The sequence below is a fragment of the Porites lutea genome, chromosome 8, assembly GCF_958299795.1.
Source record: "Porites lutea chromosome 8, jaPorLute2.1, whole genome shotgun sequence".
NCBI lineage: Eukaryota > Metazoa > Cnidaria > Anthozoa > Scleractinia > Poritidae > Porites > Porites lutea.
In genome coordinates, this window is record NC_133208.1 from 20,411,974 (window position 1) to 20,432,901 (window position 20,928).

At 40.2% G+C, this 20,928-nt stretch overlaps 1 protein-coding gene across 2 annotated transcripts in view; it reads right to left on the minus strand.

Annotated features, from left to right (window-relative positions):
- LOC140945635 (methyltransferase N6AMT1-like) overlaps positions 1-20,928 on the minus strand; it is a 36,308-nt gene that overhangs the window by 9,677 nt on the left and 5,703 nt on the right. The window contains exon 7 of one of the 2 annotated variants that reach the window (XM_073394660.1): positions 19,908-20,038. In XM_073394660.1, coding sequence (XP_073250761.1) covers positions 19,911-20,038 — 128 coding nt within the window. In that variant the 3' untranslated portion in view covers positions 19,908-19,910. Of the gene's footprint in view, positions 1-19,907; positions 20,042-20,928 lie in introns of those variants that run through there. The other variant, XM_073394659.1, reaches the window with a different exon arrangement.

Genomic DNA, 20,928 nt, shown 5'->3' on the forward strand with positions numbered 1-20,928 from the left:
CAAGTTGCTGCTCACGGTTTCGCAAAGTATCATTTACCTCTGCCATTTTCGGGGTTGTTATCGTTGTCCGTAGACCTTTCAAACAGGCCAAAACAAATTATCTTTCGCATTACAAAACAATTTCGACTCCTCCCCTTCGCATAAATGACAACAGAACTTTAAACACGTGAAATACTTTACAGATATCACTCATTGAAGCTGTCCCGACAAAAACATAATCATAACAATGCATGCCCTTATGTTCCAAAAAATAATAATCATAACCTAATTGTATTAGCCATTTTATTTCGCCTGAAATGATAAAAACAACGCACAGTAACTTTTACTTTTCACGAGAGTACCAATTCTGTGTCTTTTTTAAAGACGTGCTTTACTATAGAAAGTCGTCGACTTTTGTTTCTTCATGACCACACCCAGAATTTCAAGACAATCACGGACAAAAGTAGTTGGGAAGGTGGAATAAGTTAGCAACATTATTGCTCCATTTCATACGCCTTATGTCTATGTTAAAAAAAGATTATTTGTTCTTCTCCTGAATACCCCCCGCGCCCCCTATTCAATGTTGGGACATGTAACAACAATTACGCACAAAAACAACTTAGTTTTGTCCAACATTGATCCAGGGGCGGGGGGGGACAAGTACAAAAAAGGTAAAAATTGGTAACCTTCCCAACATTTTTGACGATGATTGTGTGAGAATAGACAATTGTCTTTGAACGCTTGTAAAACTTGTGGCTTTTAACATTTCGCTGAGATTTCTCACCCTGGAAATCTATTGATAATGTACTTTACGATGGGTATATAAAATGGAATAAAGCTTTAGTTTCGTTAAAATCACCATCATGAGATCCTTGTATCTCGCATGCGTGACATGTCAAAGCGTGACCACAAAATCCACTAGCATGTGTAGATTGTGTTTTTAAGAACGTCGGAAAAAACCTTTATGTTCCTTACTTTCCGGCGATAGATTAAATGAAGTTTCCTTGTTTGGAGAAAGTGGAAAGAATCGCCATAGCTTGTCTGTTTCATTACATAAAATTAGAAGACATGAGAGCAATTAGTACTAAATGTCACACGTTTGTTGTTATGCATTTTTGCCTCTGTTCAGTTACACAGTTTCACTTTGTGTCATTTCAGTGAGTGCGATGATTTTAAAGACGAAACAAAGAGAAACAACTTGAAAAACAACTACAGTTAGCAGGAGGCTTAGGGACAATAAACGTTTTCGAGAAACACCAGAAAATTCTAGTTGCACACGTATGCGTGAAACCTGTGGGCCGAGAGGGGTGTGACATGAGTGCGGAATTTTCTAGACTGTATTCTCTTAGGCTCCGAATTCCCAAAACCTATATACAACAAGCTGTTGATTTTCCAATACAGAAATAAATAATTTCAATCTATTGATTACACCATGGTATTCAGAGGAAAAATACCTCCAGAGAAAAGAGCGTTAGCAATATTTTTACGCCAAGAATCTGGCCTGAGTTATCCGAAAATTGCTGAGAAATGTAACATTTCAACCTCCTCCGCCGAAAGAATTTGCAATGAGAATCTTTTTCAAAGACAAAACTCGGGCCACTCAAGGAAACGCGGTCGACGAAGAAAGATTTCACTCCGTATGAAGCGGTTATTGAAAAGAAACCTCTTGAAAACGAGGAGACAAGGTGTAGCCGTAACTGTGAAGAGACTTGTCACTTATAGTGGACTAAGCCTTCAAACCGCAAGTATTCGCACGTATTCCAGATGCTTAAATGAGATGGGTTTCTGGTTCTTACAAGCTAGAAAAAAGGGTCTTCTGAAAGAAAGTGACAAAAAAGACCGGCTTCAGTATGCAAGGAAAATGGCACGCTACGAACGAGATTTGCCAGGTTTTTGGACTGACGAAGTAGCTTTTTATTTAGATGGTGTGTCTTTCGTATACAAGACCAATCCCATGAGCACAGCAATGGCTCTAAAGGCAAGAGTATGGCGTCAAAAAAGCGAAGGCTTGCAAGTAACCAGCAAAGGCTCGAAAGATTTAGCGGGAGGAAAAAGGCTGCACGTAATGGTTGCAATAGCTTACGGAAAAGGAGTTATTCTGAAAGAGCCCTATGAGAAATTGAATGGCCAGTTCTTTGCTAATTTCATTAGGCAACATTTTAATTTATGTTTCGGACGTGCAGGGCCAAAACGAGATGGAAAACGTCTATTTGTTATGGATAACGATCCAAGTCAGGTGTCCAAATTAGGTATGAGTGCTCTAAGAGAAATTGAATGCCAACTTTCGAAGATACCTTCTCGCTCGCCAGACCTGAACCCATGTGAATCTATTTTTCATATTGTCAAAGATTCATTAGACGAAGAAGCGATTGAAAAACACATCAACAAAGAATCATTTGGCGACTTCAAAAACAGAGTGTTGCGCACATTTAGCGAGATGGATCCTGTTGTCATTGATAAAACCATAGAAAGTATGTCCAATAGAGTTCTATCAATTATTGAAGGAAAGGGTTGTCGAACCAAGTATTAAACAAACGTAAACAAGGTATTTTAATGGTAACATACTTCAGTTTTTACACTATATTATGTTTACATGTACTGACGATGTCATAAAGGGAATAATATAATAAATTGGAGCTTCCACAATTTACAGTGTGGTTATCTTTTCACGCTAATGGCGTCACCTGTCAATCATTAAGCTATTTTGAGAACAGTAAACCACAACGATTTTCACAATACTCCACCACATTACTCCATAAGAAAGTCCCAAATACATCACCAATGAACCAACATTCTTGCGAACAAAGTACAAAAATATGTAAACCGTATTAGAATATGTTCCATTTTTCCTTCAGTTTTCCACAGAAATAAATGTAACTAGTGATTTTCAACATTACTCCATTGAAACAGTGTCTAATAAAGGTCAATTAGTTAGATCAAGTTTAATTTAAACGCTAGCTGCGGAGTAATGTGGTACTTTCCTTACCAAAACGCTAAAATGGCCCTTAAAAAGCATAGCACTAACTCCATTCAAAGTCCTGCACAATTCAATATAACTTTTTTCTCTTTGGAGCTACTATAAACGAAATAATTTCGGCTACTTAAATGGAGTAATGTGGCCTCTCATGTCTGCGCCTTTTGACTCATTGTGTAATCAGATTAGCGAAGACAATAGACGCGCGCTACTCTAAGTTATTTTAAAAGACTCTACTCAGTGATGTTGTCTAAAATGAGTTTCGAAAAGCAGTGACCACAAGGAATTAACTGGAGTTGTTCAGCTGGTGGAATTTGTCTCCAGAAGTGGAAAAATCTCCACCTTACGTTCATCATTTCAGTGTTTGCGTGGCAAACACTTCCCCCCTGTATGTAAACAATTGGCGCGTCTGATGTTGCGAAGATAGGGGTATCGTTGCTAAGCTCAATGTCCCGTTTCGAGAAATTTTTGGGAGCTGGTAAATGCACTATATCTCCCTCTAGCAACAGGAGCATGTCAGCCCACGCTATTATGGAGGGTTTCCACCGAAAATCATTCAACATAATAATTTCCGCCTCTTCTGCACCAACCCAGGCAAAAGTTCCAGTGGCGGGATTACAAAAAGTGCCATAAATGCTTTTCAATGGGGCGAGCACGAAACTTTTCCCGCAATTGGCAACTCCATGTATAAACAGGTTTCTGTACTTTCCTCTTCCTTTTTCCAGCAACATCAACACAGCTTGGGCGAAAACACTGACGCTGATTTCATTTCTATTGAGGTGGTTAACTGCCGCCTCTAGCCACTTACCCTCACAGCTCGCAACGCATTCGGCAGAGTAGCTTTCGTGTAGAAGTTGCATGCGAGTCTTCTGTGACCTTTCATACTTCGCTTCCGCAGTTGCCAACTCCTGCGCGATAGCCAGACACTCATCTACTGCTTTTCCGCCCCTGTTACATATAAATTCCGCCAGCTCTGTCTTGCCTTCCCGATTTTGTGAAGCTGCTATAGACAGAAGCTGTAGCCGTGATTTTACGTTCTTAGCCTGGATAAACTGGGCAACCTCGTACACTGAAAGACCACGCTTTCGTTTCGTTTTCTTACCCCCAGTACGGCCAACTGCTTTTCTCTTGTTTCCTGAGATTGCCTTCTCAGTTCTCGGTGGACGCGCATTGCTTAGGTCTGGATGACCCTCTGAGTGAACACAGAAGTCATCTTCCTTTGTGGTGTATTTGTACGCAGAGTAGTATGTGTTGTGTACGGCGCTAAAGTTCACCCTTATGCCGTAGCGGTCGTCTAAGAATTGGCGTACCTTCAGCCAGCGAGCACGTTTTTCCAGTTTCATTGCCATGTGATAATGGGAATTGCTCTCTGAAACACCTGCATCAGCGTGTAATTCTCGCGCAACAACCCACTGCACAACCTTAACACCCGTCATTTCCATCCACCCTAGTGAGACCTTTTCGGCAAATGCTTCTCTTGTCGCAACTTTTTCTACATCGGCTCTGCTATATGTCACAAGATACACAAGTTGCTGCTCACGGTTTCGCAAAGTATCATTTACCTCTGCCATTTTCGGGGTTGTTATCGTTGTCCGTAGACCTTTCAAACAGGCCAAAACAAATTATCTTTCGCATTACAAAACAATTTCGACTCCTCCCCTTCGCATAAATGACAACAGAACTTTAAACACGTGAAATACTTTACAGATATCACTCATTGAAGCTGTCCCGACAAAAACATAATCATAACAATGCATGCCCTTATGTTCCAAAAAATAATAATCATAACCTAATTGTATTAGCCATTTTATTTCGCCTGAAATGATAAAAACAACGCACAGTAACTTTTACTTTTCACGAGAGTACCAATTCTGTGTCTTTTTTAAAGACGTGCTTTACTATAGAAAGTCGTCGACTTTTGTTTCTTCATGACCACACCCAGAATTTCAAGACAATCACGGACAAAAGTAGTTGGGAAGGTGGAATAAGTTAGCAACATTATTGCTCCATTTCATACGCCTTATGTCTATGTTAAAAAAAGATTATTTGTTCTTCTCCTGAATACCCCCCGCGCCCCCTATTCAATGTTGGGACATGTAACAACAATTACGCACAAAAACAACTTAGTTTTGTCCAACATTGATCCAGGGGCGGGGGGGGACAAGTACAAAAAAGGTAAAAATTGGTAACCTTCCCAACATTTTTGACGATGATTGTGTGAGAATAGACAATTGTCTTTGAACGCTTGTAAAACTTGTGGCTTTTAACATTTCGCTGAGATTTCTCACCCTGGAAATCTATTGATAATGTACTTTACGATGGGTATATAAAATGGAATAAAGCTTTAGTTTCGTTAAAATCACCATCATGAGATCCTTGTATCTCGCATGCGTGACATGTCAAAGCGTGACCACAAAATCCACTAGCATGTGTAGATTGTGTTTTTAAGAACGTCGGAAAAAACCTTTATGTTCCTTACTTTCCGGCGATAGATTAAATGAAGTTTCCTTGTTTGGAGAAAGTGGAAAGAATCGCCATAGCTTGTCTGTTTCATTACATAAAATTAGAAGACATGAGAGCAATTAGTACTAAATGTCACACGTTTGTTGTTATGCATTTTTGCCTCTGTTCAGTTACACAGTTTCACTTTGTGTCATTTCAGTGAGTGCGATGATTTTAAAGACGAAACAAAGAGAAACAACTTGAAAAACAACTACAGTTAGCAGGAGGCTTAGGGACAATAAACGTTTTCGAGAAACACCAGAAAATTCTAGTTGCACACGTATGCGTGAAACCTGTGGGCCGAGAGGGGTGTGACATGAGTGCGGAATTTTCTAGACTGTATTCTCTTAGGCTCCGAATTCCCAAAACCTATATACAACAAGCTGTTGATTTTCCAATACAGAAATAAATAATTTCAATCTATTGATTACACCATGGTATTCAGAGGAAAAATACCTCCAGAGAAAAGAGCGTTAGCAATATTTTTACGCCAAGAATCTGGCCTGAGTTATCCGAAAATTGCTGAGAAATGTAACATTTCAACCTCCTCCGCCGAAAGAATTTGCAATGAGAATCTTTTTCAAAGACAAAACTCGGGCCACTCAAGGAAACGCGGTCGACGAAGAAAGATTTCACTCCGTATGAAGCGGTTATTGAAAAGAAACCTCTTGAAAACGAGGAGACAAGGTGTAGCCGTAACTGTGAAGAGACTTGTCACTTATAGTGGACTAAGCCTTCAAACCGCAAGTATTCGCACGTATTCCAGATGCTTAAATGAGATGGGTTTCTGGTTCTTACAAGCTAGAAAAAAGGGTCTTCTGAAAGAAAGTGACAAAAAAGACCGGCTTCAGTATGCAAGGAAAATGGCACGCTACGAACGAGATTTGCCAGGTTTTTGGACTGACGAAGTAGCTTTTTATTTAGATGGTGTGTCTTTCGTATACAAGACCAATCCCATGAGCACAGCAATGGCTCTAAAGGCAAGAGTATGGCGTCAAAAAAGCGAAGGCTTGCAAGTAACCAGCAAAGGCTCGAAAGATTTAGCGGGAGGAAAAAGGCTGCACGTAATGGTTGCAATAGCTTACGGAAAAGGAGTTATTCTGAAAGAGCCCTATGAGAAATTGAATGGCCAGTTCTTTGCTAATTTCATTAGGCAACATTTTAATTTATGTTTCGGACGTGCAGGGCCAAAACGAGATGGAAAACGTCTATTTGTTATGGATAACGATCCAAGTCAGGTGTCCAAATTAGGTATGAGTGCTCTAAGAGAAATTGAATGCCAACTTTCGAAGATACCTTCTCGCTCGCCAGACCTGAACCCATGTGAATCTATTTTTCATATTGTCAAAGATTCATTAGACGAAGAAGCGATTGAAAAACACATCAACAAAGAATCATTTGGCGACTTCAAAAACAGAGTGTTGCGCACATTTAGCGAGATGGATCCTGTTGTCATTGATAAAACCATAGAAAGTATGTCCAATAGAGTTCTATCAATTATTGAAGGAAAGGGTTGTCGAACCAAGTATTAAACAAACGTAAACAAGGTATTTTAATGGTAACATACTTCAGTTTTTACACTATATTATGTTTACATGTACTGACGATGTCATAAAGGGAATAATATAATAAATTGGAGCTTCCACAATTTACAGTGTGGTTATCTTTTCACGCTAATGGCGTCACCTGTCAATCATTAAGCTATTTTGAGAACAGTAAACCACAACGATTTTCACAATACTCCACCACATTACTCCATAAGAAAGTCCCAAATACATCACCAATGAACCAACATTCTTGCGAACAAAGTACAAAAATATGTAAACCGTATTAGAATATGTTCCATTTTTCCTTCAGTTTTCCACAGAAATAAATGTAACTAGTGATTTTCAACATTACTCCATTGAAACAGTGTCTAATAAAGGTCAATTAGTTAGATCAAGTTTAATTTAAACGCTAGCTGCGGAGTAATGTGGTACTTTCCTTACCAAAACGCTAAAATGGCCCTTAAAAAGCATAGCACTAACTCCATTCAAAGTCCTGCACAATTCAATATAACTTTTTTCTCTTTGGAGCTACTATAAACGAAATAATTTCGGCTACTTAAATGGAGTAATGTGGCCTCTCATGTCTGCGCCTTTTGACTCATTGTGTAATCAGATTAGCGAAGACAATAGACGCGCGCTACTCTAAGTTATTTTAAAAGACTCTACTCAGTGATGTTGTCTAAAATGAGTTTCGAAAAGCAGTGACCACAAGGAATTAACTGGAGTTGTTCAGCTGGTGGAATTTGTCTCCAGAAGTGGAAAAATCTCCACCTTACGTTCATCATTTCAGTGTTTGCGTGGCAAACACTTCCCCCCTGTATGTAAACAATTGGCGCGTCTGATGTTGCGAAGATAGGGGTATCGTTGCTAAGCTCAATGTCCCGTTTCGAGAAATTTTTGGGAGCTGGTAAATGCACTATATCTCCCTCTAGCAACAGGAGCATGTCAGCCCACGCTATTATGGAGGGTTTCCACCGAAAATCATTCAACATAATAATTTCCGCCTCTTCTGCACCAACCCAGGCAAAAGTTCCAGTGGCGGGATTACAAAAAGTGCCATAAATGCTTTTCAATGGGGCGAGCACGAAACTTTTCCCGCAATTGGCAACTCCATGTATAAACAGGTTTCTGTACTTTCCTCTTCCTTTTTCCAGCAACATCAACACAGCTTGGGCGAAAACACTGACGCTGATTTCATTTCTATTGAGGTGGTTAACTGCCGCCTCTAGCCACTTACCCTCACAGCTCGCAACGCATTCGGCAGAGTAGCTTTCGTGTAGAAGTTGCATGCGAGTCTTCTGTGACCTTTCATACTTCGCTTCCGCAGTTGCCAACTCCTGCGCGATAGCCAGACACTCATCTACTGCTTTTCCGCCCCTGTTACATATAAATTCCGCCAGCTCTGTCTTGCCTTCCCGATTTTGTGAAGCTGCTATAGACAGAAGCTGTAGCCGTGATTTTACGTTCTTAGCCTGGATAAACTGGGCAACCTCGTACACTGAAAGACCACGCTTTCGTTTCGTTTTCTTACCCCCAGTACGGCCAACTGCTTTTCTCTTGTTTCCTGAGATTGCCTTCTCAGTTCTCGGTGGACGCGCATTGCTTAGGTCTGGATGACCCTCTGAGTGAACACAGAAGTCATCTTCCTTTGTGGTGTATTTGTACGCAGAGTAGTATGTGTTGTGTACGGCGCTAAAGTTCACCCTTATGCCGTAGCGGTCGTCTAAGAATTGGCGTACCTTCAGCCAGCGAGCACGTTTTTCCAGTTTCATTGCCATGTGATAATGGGAATTGCTCTCTGAAACACCTGCATCAGCGTGTAATTCTCGCGCAACAACCCACTGCACAACCTTAACACCCGTCATTTCCATCCACCCTAGTGAGACCTTTTCGGCAAATGCTTCTCTTGTCGCAACTTTTTCTACATCGGCTCTGCTATATGTCACAAGATACACAAGTTGCTGCTCACGGTTTCGCAAAGTATCATTTACCTCTGCCATTTTCGGGGTTGTTATCGTTGTCCGTAGACCTTTCAAACAGGCCAAAACAAATTATCTTTCGCATTACAAAACAATTTCGACTCCTCCCCTTCGCATAAATGACAACAGAACTTTAAACACGTGAAATACTTTACAGATATCACTCATTGAAGCTGTCCCGACAAAAACATAATCATAACAATGCATGCCCTTATGTTCCAAAAAATAATAATCATAACCTAATTGTATTAGCCATTTTATTTCGCCTGAAATGATAAAAACAACGCACAGTAACTTTTACTTTTCACGAGAGTACCAATTCTGTGTCTTTTTTAAAGACGTGCTTTACTATAGAAAGTCGTCGACTTTTGTTTCTTCATGACCACACCCAGAATTTCAAGACAATCACGGACAAAAGTAGTTGGGAAGGTGGAATAAGTTAGCAACATTATTGCTCCATTTCATACGCCTTATGTCTATGTTAAAAAAAGATTATTTGTTCTTCTCCTGAATACCCCCCGCGCCCCCTATTCAATGTTGGGACATGTAACAACAATTACGCACAAAAACAACTTAGTTTTGTCCAACATTGATCCAGGGGCGGGGGGGGACAAGTACAAAAAAGGTAAAAATTGGTAACCTTCCCAACATTTTTGACGATGATTGTGTGAGAATAGACAATTGTCTTTGAACGCTTGTAAAACTTGTGGCTTTTAACATTTCGCTGAGATTTCTCACCCTGGAAATCTATTGATAATGTACTTTACGATGGGTATATAAAATGGAATAAAGCTTTAGTTTCGTTAAAATCACCATCATGAGATCCTTGTATCTCGCATGCGTGACATGTCAAAGCGTGACCACAAAATCCACTAGCATGTGTAGATTGTGTTTTTAAGAACGTCGGAAAAAACCTTTATGTTCCTTACTTTCCGGCGATAGATTAAATGAAGTTTCCTTGTTTGGAGAAAGTGGAAAGAATCGCCATAGCTTGTCTGTTTCATTACATAAAATTAGAAGACATGAGAGCAATTAGTACTAAATGTCACACGTTTGTTGTTATGCATTTTTGCCTCTGTTCAGTTACACAGTTTCACTTTGTGTCATTTCAGTGAGTGCGATGATTTTAAAGACGAAACAAAGAGAAACAACTTGAAAAACAACTACAGTTAGCAGGAGGCTTAGGGACAATAAACGTTTTCGAGAAACACCAGAAAATTCTAGTTGCACACGTATGCGTGAAACCTGTGGGCCGAGAGGGGTGTGACATGAGTGCGGAATTTTCTAGACTGTATTCTCTTAGGCTCCGAATTCCCAAAACCTATATACAACAAGCTGTTGATTTTCCAATACAGAAATAAATAATTTCAATCTATTGATTACACCATGGTATTCAGAGGAAAAATACCTCCAGAGAAAAGAGCGTTAGCAATATTTTTACGCCAAGAATCTGGCCTGAGTTATCCGAAAATTGCTGAGAAATGTAACATTTCAACCTCCTCCGCCGAAAGAATTTGCAATGAGAATCTTTTTCAAAGACAAAACTCGGGCCACTCAAGGAAACGCGGTCGACGAAGAAAGATTTCACTCCGTATGAAGCGGTTATTGAAAAGAAACCTCTTGAAAACGAGGAGACAAGGTGTAGCCGTAACTGTGAAGAGACTTGTCACTTATAGTGGACTAAGCCTTCAAACCGCAAGTATTCGCACGTATTCCAGATGCTTAAATGAGATGGGTTTCTGGTTCTTACAAGCTAGAAAAAAGGGTCTTCTGAAAGAAAGTGACAAAAAAGACCGGCTTCAGTATGCAAGGAAAATGGCACGCTACGAACGAGATTTGCCAGGTTTTTGGACTGACGAAGTAGCTTTTTATTTAGATGGTGTGTCTTTCGTATACAAGACCAATCCCATGAGCACAGCAATGGCTCTAAAGGCAAGAGTATGGCGTCAAAAAAGCGAAGGCTTGCAAGTAACCAGCAAAGGCTCGAAAGATTTAGCGGGAGGAAAAAGGCTGCACGTAATGGTTGCAATAGCTTACGGAAAAGGAGTTATTCTGAAAGAGCCCTATGAGAAATTGAATGGCCAGTTCTTTGCTAATTTCATTAGGCAACATTTTAATTTATGTTTCGGACGTGCAGGGCCAAAACGAGATGGAAAACGTCTATTTGTTATGGATAACGATCCAAGTCAGGTGTCCAAATTAGGTATGAGTGCTCTAAGAGAAATTGAATGCCAACTTTCGAAGATACCTTCTCGCTCGCCAGACCTGAACCCATGTGAATCTATTTTTCATATTGTCAAAGATTCATTAGACGAAGAAGCGATTGAAAAACACATCAACAAAGAATCATTTGGCGACTTCAAAAACAGAGTGTTGCGCACATTTAGCGAGATGGATCCTGTTGTCATTGATAAAACCATAGAAAGTATGTCCAATAGAGTTCTATCAATTATTGAAGGAAAGGGTTGTCGAACCAAGTATTAAACAAACGTAAACAAGGTATTTTAATGGTAACATACTTCAGTTTTTACACTATATTATGTTTACATGTACTGACGATGTCATAAAGGGAATAATATAATAAATTGGAGCTTCCACAATTTACAGTGTGGTTATCTTTTCACGCTAATGGCGTCACCTGTCAATCATTAAGCTATTTTGAGAACAGTAAACCACAACGATTTTCACAATACTCCACCACATTACTCCATAAGAAAGTCCCAAATACATCACCAATGAACCAACATTCTTGCGAACAAAGTACAAAAATATGTAAACCGTATTAGAATATGTTCCATTTTTCCTTCAGTTTTCCACAGAAATAAATGTAACTAGTGATTTTCAACATTACTCCATTGAAACAGTGTCTAATAAAGGTCAATTAGTTAGATCAAGTTTAATTTAAACGCTAGCTGCGGAGTAATGTGGTACTTTCCTTACCAAAACGCTAAAATGGCCCTTAAAAAGCATAGCACTAACTCCATTCAAAGTCCTGCACAATTCAATATAACTTTTTTCTCTTTGGAGCTACTATAAACGAAATAATTTCGGCTACTTAAATGGAGTAATGTGGCCTCTCATGTCTGCGCCTTTTGACTCATTGTGTAATCAGATTAGCGAAGACAATAGACGCGCGCTACTCTAAGTTATTTTAAAAGACTCTACTCAGTGATGTTGTCTAAAATGAGTTTCGAAAAGCAGTGACCACAAGGAATTAACTGGAGTTGTTCAGCTGGTGGAATTTGTCTCCAGAAGTGGAAAAATCTCCACCTTACGTTCATCATTTCAGTGTTTGCGTGGCAAACACTTCCCCCCTGTATGTAAACAATTGGCGCGTCTGATGTTGCGAAGATAGGGGTATCGTTGCTAAGCTCAATGTCCCGTTTCGAGAAATTTTTGGGAGCTGGTAAATGCACTATATCTCCCTCTAGCAACAGGAGCATGTCAGCCCACGCTATTATGGAGGGTTTCCACCGAAAATCATTCAACATAATAATTTCCGCCTCTTCTGCACCAACCCAGGCAAAAGTTCCAGTGGCGGGATTACAAAAAGTGCCATAAATGCTTTTCAATGGGGCGAGCACGAAACTTTTCCCGCAATTGGCAACTCCATGTATAAACAGGTTTCTGTACTTTCCTCTTCCTTTTTCCAGCAACATCAACACAGCTTGGGCGAAAACACTGACGCTGATTTCATTTCTATTGAGGTGGTTAACTGCCGCCTCTAGCCACTTACCCTCACAGCTCGCAACGCATTCGGCAGAGTAGCTTTCGTGTAGAAGTTGCATGCGAGTCTTCTGTGACCTTTCATACTTCGCTTCCGCAGTTGCCAACTCCTGCGCGATAGCCAGACACTCATCTACTGCTTTTCCGCCCCTGTTACATATAAATTCCGCCAGCTCTGTCTTGCCTTCCCGATTTTGTGAAGCTGCTATAGACAGAAGCTGTAGCCGTGATTTTACGTTCTTAGCCTGGATAAACTGGGCAACCTCGTACACTGAAAGACCACGCTTTCGTTTCGTTTTCTTACCCCCAGTACGGCCAACTGCTTTTCTCTTGTTTCCTGAGATTGCCTTCTCAGTTCTCGGTGGACGCGCATTGCTTAGGTCTGGATGACCCTCTGAGTGAACACAGAAGTCATCTTCCTTTGTGGTGTATTTGTACGCAGAGTAGTATGTGTTGTGTACGGCGCTAAAGTTCACCCTTATGCCGTAGCGGTCGTCTAAGAATTGGCGTACCTTCAGCCAGCGAGCACGTTTTTCCAGTTTCATTGCCATGTGATAATGGGAATTGCTCTCTGAAACACCTGCATCAGCGTGTAATTCTCGCGCAACAACCCACTGCACAACCTTAACACCCGTCATTTCCATCCACCCTAGTGAGACCTTTTCGGCAAATGCTTCTCTTGTCGCAACTTTTTCTACATCGGCTCTGCTATATGTCACAAGATACACAAGTTGCTGCTCACGGTTTCGCAAAGTATCATTTACCTCTGCCATTTTCGGGGTTGTTATCGTTGTCCGTAGACCTTTCAAACAGGCCAAAACAAATTATCTTTCGCATTACAAAACAATTTCGACTCCTCCCCTTCGCATAAATGACAACAGAACTTTAAACACGTGAAATACTTTACAGATATCACTCATTGAAGCTGTCCCGACAAAAACATAATCATAACAATGCATGCCCTTATGTTCCAAAAAATAATAATCATAACCTAATTGTATTAGCCATTTTATTTCGCCTGAAATGATAAAAACAACGCACAGTAACTTTTACTTTTCACGAGAGTACCAATTCTGTGTCTTTTTTAAAGACGTGCTTTACTATAGAAAGTCGTCGACTTTTGTTTCTTCATGACCACACCCAGAATTTCAAGACAATCACGGACAAAAGTAGTTGGGAAGGTGGAATAAGTTAGCAACATTATTGCTCCATTTCATACGCCTTATGTCTATGTTAAAAAAAGATTATTTGTTCTTCTCCTGAATACCCCCCGCGCCCCCTATTCAATGTTGGGACATGTAACAACAATTACGCACAAAAACAACTTAGTTTTGTCCAACATTGATCCAGGGGCGGGGGGGGACAAGTACAAAAAAGGTAAAAATTGGTAACCTTCCCAACATTTTTGACGATGATTGTGTGAGAATAGACAATTGTCTTTGAACGCTTGTAAAACTTGTGGCTTTTAACATTTCGCTGAGATTTCTCACCCTGGAAATCTATTGATAATGTACTTTACGATGGGTATATAAAATGGAATAAAGCTTTAGTTTCGTTAAAATCACCATCATGAGATCCTTGTATCTCGCATGCGTGACATGTCAAAGCGTGACCACAAAATCCACTAGCATGTGTAGATTGTGTTTTTAAGAACGTCGGAAAAAACCTTTATGTTCCTTACTTTCCGGCGATAGATTAAATGAAGTTTCCTTGTTTGGAGAAAGTGGAAAGAATCGCCATAGCTTGTCTGTTTCATTACATAAAATTAGAAGACATGAGAGCAATTAGTACTAAATGTCACACGTTTGTTGTTATGCATTTTTGCCTCTGTTCAGTTACACAGTTTCACTTTGTGTCATTTCAGTGAGTGCGATGATTTTAAAGACGAAACAAAGAGAAACAACTTGAAAAACAACTACAGTTAGCAGGAGGCTTAGGGACAATAAACGTTTTCGAGAAACACCAGAAAATTCTAGTTGCACACGTATGCGTGAAACCTGTGGGCCGAGAGGGGTGTGACATGAGTGCGGAATTTTCTAGACTGTATTCTCTTAGGCTCCGAATTCCCAAAACCTATATACAACAAGCTGTTGATTTTCCAATACAGAAATAAATAATTTCAATCTATTGATTACACCATGGTATTCAGAGGAAAAATACCTCCAGAGAAAAGAGCGTTAGCAATATTTTTACGCCAAGAATCTGGCCTGAGTTATCCGAAAATTGCTGAGAAATGTAACATTTCAACCTCCTCCGCCGAAAGAATTTGCAATGAGAATCTTTTTCAAAGACAAAACTCGGGCCACTCAAGGAAACGCGGTCGACGAAGAAAGATTTCACTCCGTATGAAGCGGTTATTGAAAAGAAACCTCTTGAAAACGAGGAGACAAGGTGTAGCCGTAACTGTGAAGAGACTTGTCACTTATAGTGGACTAAGCCTTCAAACCGCAAGTATTCGCACGTATTCCAGATGCTTAAATGAGATGGGTTTCTGGTTCTTACAAGCTAGAAAAAAGGGTCTTCTGAAACAAAGTGACAAAAAAGACCGGCTTCAGTATGCAAGGAAAATGGCACGCTACGAACGAGATTTGCCAGGTTTTTGGACTGACGAAGTAGCTTTTTATTTAGATGGTGTGTCTTTCGTATACAAGACCAATCCCATGAGCACAGCAATGGCTCTAAAGGCAAGAGTATGGCGTCAAAAAAGCGAAGGCTTGCAAGTAACCAGCAAAGGCTCGAAAGATTTAGCGGGAGGAAAAAGGCTGCACGTAATGGTTGCAATAGCTTACGGAAAAGGAGTTATTCTGAAAGAGCCCTATGAGAAATTGAATGGCCAGTTCTTTGCTAATTTCATTAGGCAACATTTTAATTTATGTTTCGGACGTGCAGGGCCAAAACGAGATGGAAAACGTCTATTTGTTATGGATAACGATCCAAGTCAGGTGTCCAAATTAGGTATGAGTGCTCTAAGAGAAATTGAATGCCAACTTTCGAAGATACCTTCTCGCTCGCCAGACCTGAACCCATGTGAATCTATTTTTCATATTGTCAAAGATTCATTAGACGAAGAAGCGATTGAAAAACACATCAACAAAGAATCATTTGGCGACTTCAAAAACAGAGTGTTGCGCACATTTAGCGAGATGGATCCTGTTGTCATTGATAAAACCATAGAAAGTATGTCCAATAGAGTTCTATCAATTATTGAAGGAAAGGGTTGTCGAACCAAGTATTAAACAAACGTAAACAAGGTATTTTAATGGTAACATACTTCAGTTTTTACACTATATTATGTTTACATGTACTGACGATGTCATAAAGGGAATAATATAATAAATTGGAGCTTCCACAATTTACAGTGTGGTTATCTTTTCACGCTAATGGCGTCACCTGTCAATCATTAAGCTATTTTGAGAACAGTAAACCACAACGATTTTCACAATACTCCACCACATTACTCCATAAGAAAGTCCCAAATACATCACCAATGAACCAACATTCTTGCGAACAAAGTACAAAAATATGTAAACCGTATTAGAATATGTTCCATTTTTCCTTCAGTTTTCCACAGAAATAAATGTAACTAGTGATTTTCAACATTACTCCATTGAAACAGTGTCTAATAAAGGTCAATTAGTTAGATCAAGTTTAATTTAAACGCTAGCTGCGGAGTAATGTGGTACTTTCCTTACCAAAACGCTAAAATGGCCCTTAAAAAGCATAGCACTAACTCCATTCAAAGTCCTGCACAATTCAATATAACTTTTTTCTCTTTGGAGCTACTATAAACGAAATAATTTCGGCTACTTAAATGGAGTAATGTGGCCTCTCATGTCTGCGCCTTTTGACTCATTGTGTAATCAGATTAGCGAAGACAATAGACGCGCGCTACTCTAAGTTATTTTAAAAGACTCTACTCAGTGATGTTGTCTAAAATGAGTTTCGAAAAGCAGTGACCACAAGGAATTAACTGGAGTTGTTCAGCTGGTGGAATTTGTCTCCAGAAGTGGAAAAATCTCCACCTTACGTTCATCATTTCAGTGTTTGCGTGGCAAACACTTCCCCCCTGTATGTAAACAATTGGCGCGTCTGATGTTGCGAAGATAGGGGTATCGTTGCTAAGCTCAATGTCCCGTTTCGAGAAATTTTTGGGAGCTGGTAAATGCACTATATCTCCCTCTAGCAACAGGAGCATGTCAGCCCACGCTATTATGGAGGGTTTCCACCGAAAATCATTCAACATAATAATTTCCGCCTCTTCTGCACCAACCCAGGCAAAAGTTCCAGTGGCGGGATTACAAAAAGTGCCATAAATGCTTTTCAATGGGGCGAGCACGAAACTTTTCCCGCAATTGGCAACTCCATGTATAAACAGGTTTCTGTACTTTCCTCTTCCTTTTTCCAGCAACATCAACACAGCTTGGGCGAAAACACTGACGCTGATTTCATTTCTATTGAGGTGGTTAACTGCCGCCTCTAGCCACTTACCCTCACAGCTCGCAACGCATTCGGCAGAGTAGCTTTCGTGTAGAAGTTGCATGCGAGTCTTCTGTGACCTTTCATACTTCGCTTCCGCAGTTGCCAACTCCTGCGCGATAGCCAGACACTCATCTACTGCTTTTCCGCCCCTGTTACATATAAATTCCGCCAGCTCTGTCTTGCCTTCCCGATTTTGTGAAGCTGCTATAGACAGAAGCTGTAGCCGTGATTTTACGTTCTTAGCCTGGATAAACTGGGCAACCTCGTACACTGAAAGACCACGCTTTCGTTTCGTTTTCTTACCCCCAGTACGGCCAACTGCTTTTCTCTTGTTTCCTGAGATTGCCTTCTCAGTTCTCGGTGGACGCGCATTGCTTAGGTCTGGATGACCCTCTGAGTGAACACAGAAGTCATCTTCCTTTGTGGTGTATTTGTACGCAGAGTAGTATGTGTTGTGTACGGCGCTAAAGTTCACCCTTATGCCGTAGCGGTCGTCTAAGAATTGGCGTACCTTCAGCCAGCGAGCACGTTTTTCCAGTTTCATTGCCATGTGATAATGGGAATTGCTCTCTGAAACACCTGCATCAGCGTGTAATTCTCGCGCAACAACCCACTGCACAACCTTAACACCCGTCATTTCCATCCACCCTAGTGAGACCTTTTCGGCAAATGCTTCTCTTGTCGCAACTTTTTCTACATCGGCTCTGCTATATGTCACAAGATACACAAGTTGCTGCTCACGGTTTCGCAAAGTATCATTTACCTCTGCCATTTTCGGGGTTGTTATCGTTGTCCGTAGACCTTTCAAACAGGCCAAAACAAATTATCTTTCGCATTACAAAACAATTTCGACTCCTCCCCTTCGCATAAATGACAACAGAACTTTAAACACGTGAAATACTTTACAGATATCACTCATTGAAGCTGTCCCGACAAAAACATAATCATAACAATGCATGCCCTTATGTTCCAAAAAATAATAATCATAACCTAATTGTATTAGCCATTTTATTTCGCCTGAAATGATAAAAACAACGCACAGTAACTTTTACTTTTCACGAGAGTACCAATTCTGTGTCTTTTTTAAAGACGTGCTTTACTATAGAAAGTCGTCGACTTTTGTTTCTTCATGACCACACCCAGAATTTCAAGACAATCACGGACAAAAGTAGTTGGGAAGGTGGAATAAGTTAGCAACATTATTGCTCCATTTCATACGCCTTATGTCTATGTTAAAAAAAGATTATTTGTTCTTCTCCTGAATACCCCCCGCGCCCCCTATTCAATGTTGGGACATGTAACAACAATTACGCACAAAAACAACTTAGTTTTGTCCAACATTGATCCAGGGGCGGGGGGGGACAAGTACAAAAAAGGTAAAAATTGGTAACCTTCCCAACATTTTTGACGATGATTGTAGTTTTTAACAATTTTTTATTACGGAAATGCTTGTTTATGTCGTTAGTTCTCTCTTGGTGTCCCCTATTAACTGCACCCTTAAAAAAAATAAATAAAAAGTTTTCATTTCCTTTATAATACTGAATTAATCAAATTTTCAATTCCGGATGGACAAACTGTTATATCGTGCATTAATCCCGAAAGCACCATTTAGCCAACGTTCATCCAAATTTAGACAGGCAATCTTCTGCACAATATGGTCAAAACCCACGTTTCCCACTTGCTTATATGGCTAAATTCTACTGTTCAACAACCGCTGTAGCCTCGATCGATCTTTCTTCAGTGAAATTTTATGCTACTACAAGATTAAGAGCCAGGACGAGTCACAAATTTTTTCTGTCCATTCTCGTTCTAGCATAGTATTTCATTTTGATTAATGCATGAGACTATGATATGTGTTTCCTCCCTGAAATTCGTAATTACAATGAGATACATTTATGTATGAACATATGTTTCAAAACATCGCTCCCACGTCAGTTTATCTTTAATATCATACTCAAGGAACTTTGAATTGTTTTGTACAAAATTGTACGTTCGTATAAATACCTGAATGGCTCATTTGTATAGAAACTTATTAGCCGTCACGTGATTAGGAAGTTTGGGATGTCAAGATGGCGACAGGTTACGCAAACTTATCAAGTGAATTTTCAAATCATCGCAATAATATCACAAATAGCTGAAGCTGTCAAATGTGGGCGAAATTTTCCTGAAGTGGAATTCTTACATTGCACGCAGCCAAGGTCTAAAAAGAAAACGAGAAATTCGTCTTTTTCTTTTTAGTGTCCTACATCTAATGCGAAAGTAAGAAATTTGTCGTCGTAGTTGTACAGGGACGGTTAAGAAATGTAACAAAATGCACTTTAACCTGAGAAAACAGTGAGAAAACAGCCGCATTTCGCGATGCCACCGCTGGTCTCCCTACCCTACCTAGATCTAGGTTGTGCTTCTGATTGGTTGAATCAAATTTCCCACGCAGCACGACGTGCCAGATCTCATCAGATAGGCATTGGCCAATCGCCCCAGACTACACGATAAATGCGATTTTCAATCCAGTTCGTTTTATGTTTACAAAATACCAGAATGAAATTTCGTACCAAAACGAGACTTTCATTCGGATTAAAAACCGGAATGAACTCATTCCGGAATGGCTTCTACGGAACGAAATTTCAGTTCGGTGTCTTGTAAACAAATCAAATGAGTAGCCCCCTAGGTGTTCTGTATCTTTGAAACAAACAATACATTTTACGTGAAAAGAATTATCACCTGTTATCTCAAACAACTCCCTCCCGTCTGCTTTGTAAATTTGAGAATCGAGAGTCTTTCCCTTCCAGCCTTTCTTGTCAAGGAAACTTCACCGTGTAATCCATAGGATTTTAATAACTTAATGATCTCAACTGAAAATAAAAGAAAGGTTTACAGATCATCATCATCATCATCATTTAATTACCTAAGCCACCACGATGGCAATGGCACCGAGAAGTCACTTTAAAAAGAAATTTGGGATTTTTCTTGGTGTTGCATAAACCATTGTTGGTCCTCTTTTGCGTTGTGATTAGCCTGCGAGCAAGCTCTCCGGGGCACTCCGGCAGCAGGGCGGGGAAAGGAAGGAGAGCTTGCAACTACTGTGCGTCTCTGGAATTTGAATATCTGCATCGAAAAAGTCGATGCGAAATGCTGATTGGCAAAGACTCGGACTTTAGTAATGACGTCATTACCCTTAACACGTGTTTTACAATGCTTGTCTACATTCGCGATCATTTCCGCTTCACGCTGATCGGCGGGAATCTGACAGCTCAGTCTACAGGAAGCTACAAGGGAAATGGAGATGGAATTCAAAGTCCAAAGACGTAGTTGCAAGCTCTCCTTCCTTTCCCCGCCCCGCAGCCAGAGCGCCCCAGAGAGCCTGCTCACAGGCTATGTTGTGGTGTGGGTGTTGTTCATCATGTGTCTTTTCAATCTTTTCTGTTGAGTCATTTTTTCTAGAGATAGAAAGAACATCGTCGCGTTGCGTTTACGTCCTCCATAAAACGTGAAATTAGAAATTATTTATCGCCGACGCGCAGTAACGGAAAAAAAAGAGGGGGACGGGAGAAGAGAACTCGCAGGCTGCCAACCTGTTTACCACTGACCTAAGAGCTGTAACCCAAGACCTGCGCAAAATATAATTTCCAGAAACGAGATTTTTTTGCCATATCAAGAGCAACTATTTTCGAAAAAAAAAAGTCACTTTAAAAAAAGTTTCCAAGAAAAGAAATAACAATGACCTATAACAAATGGGTAGAAA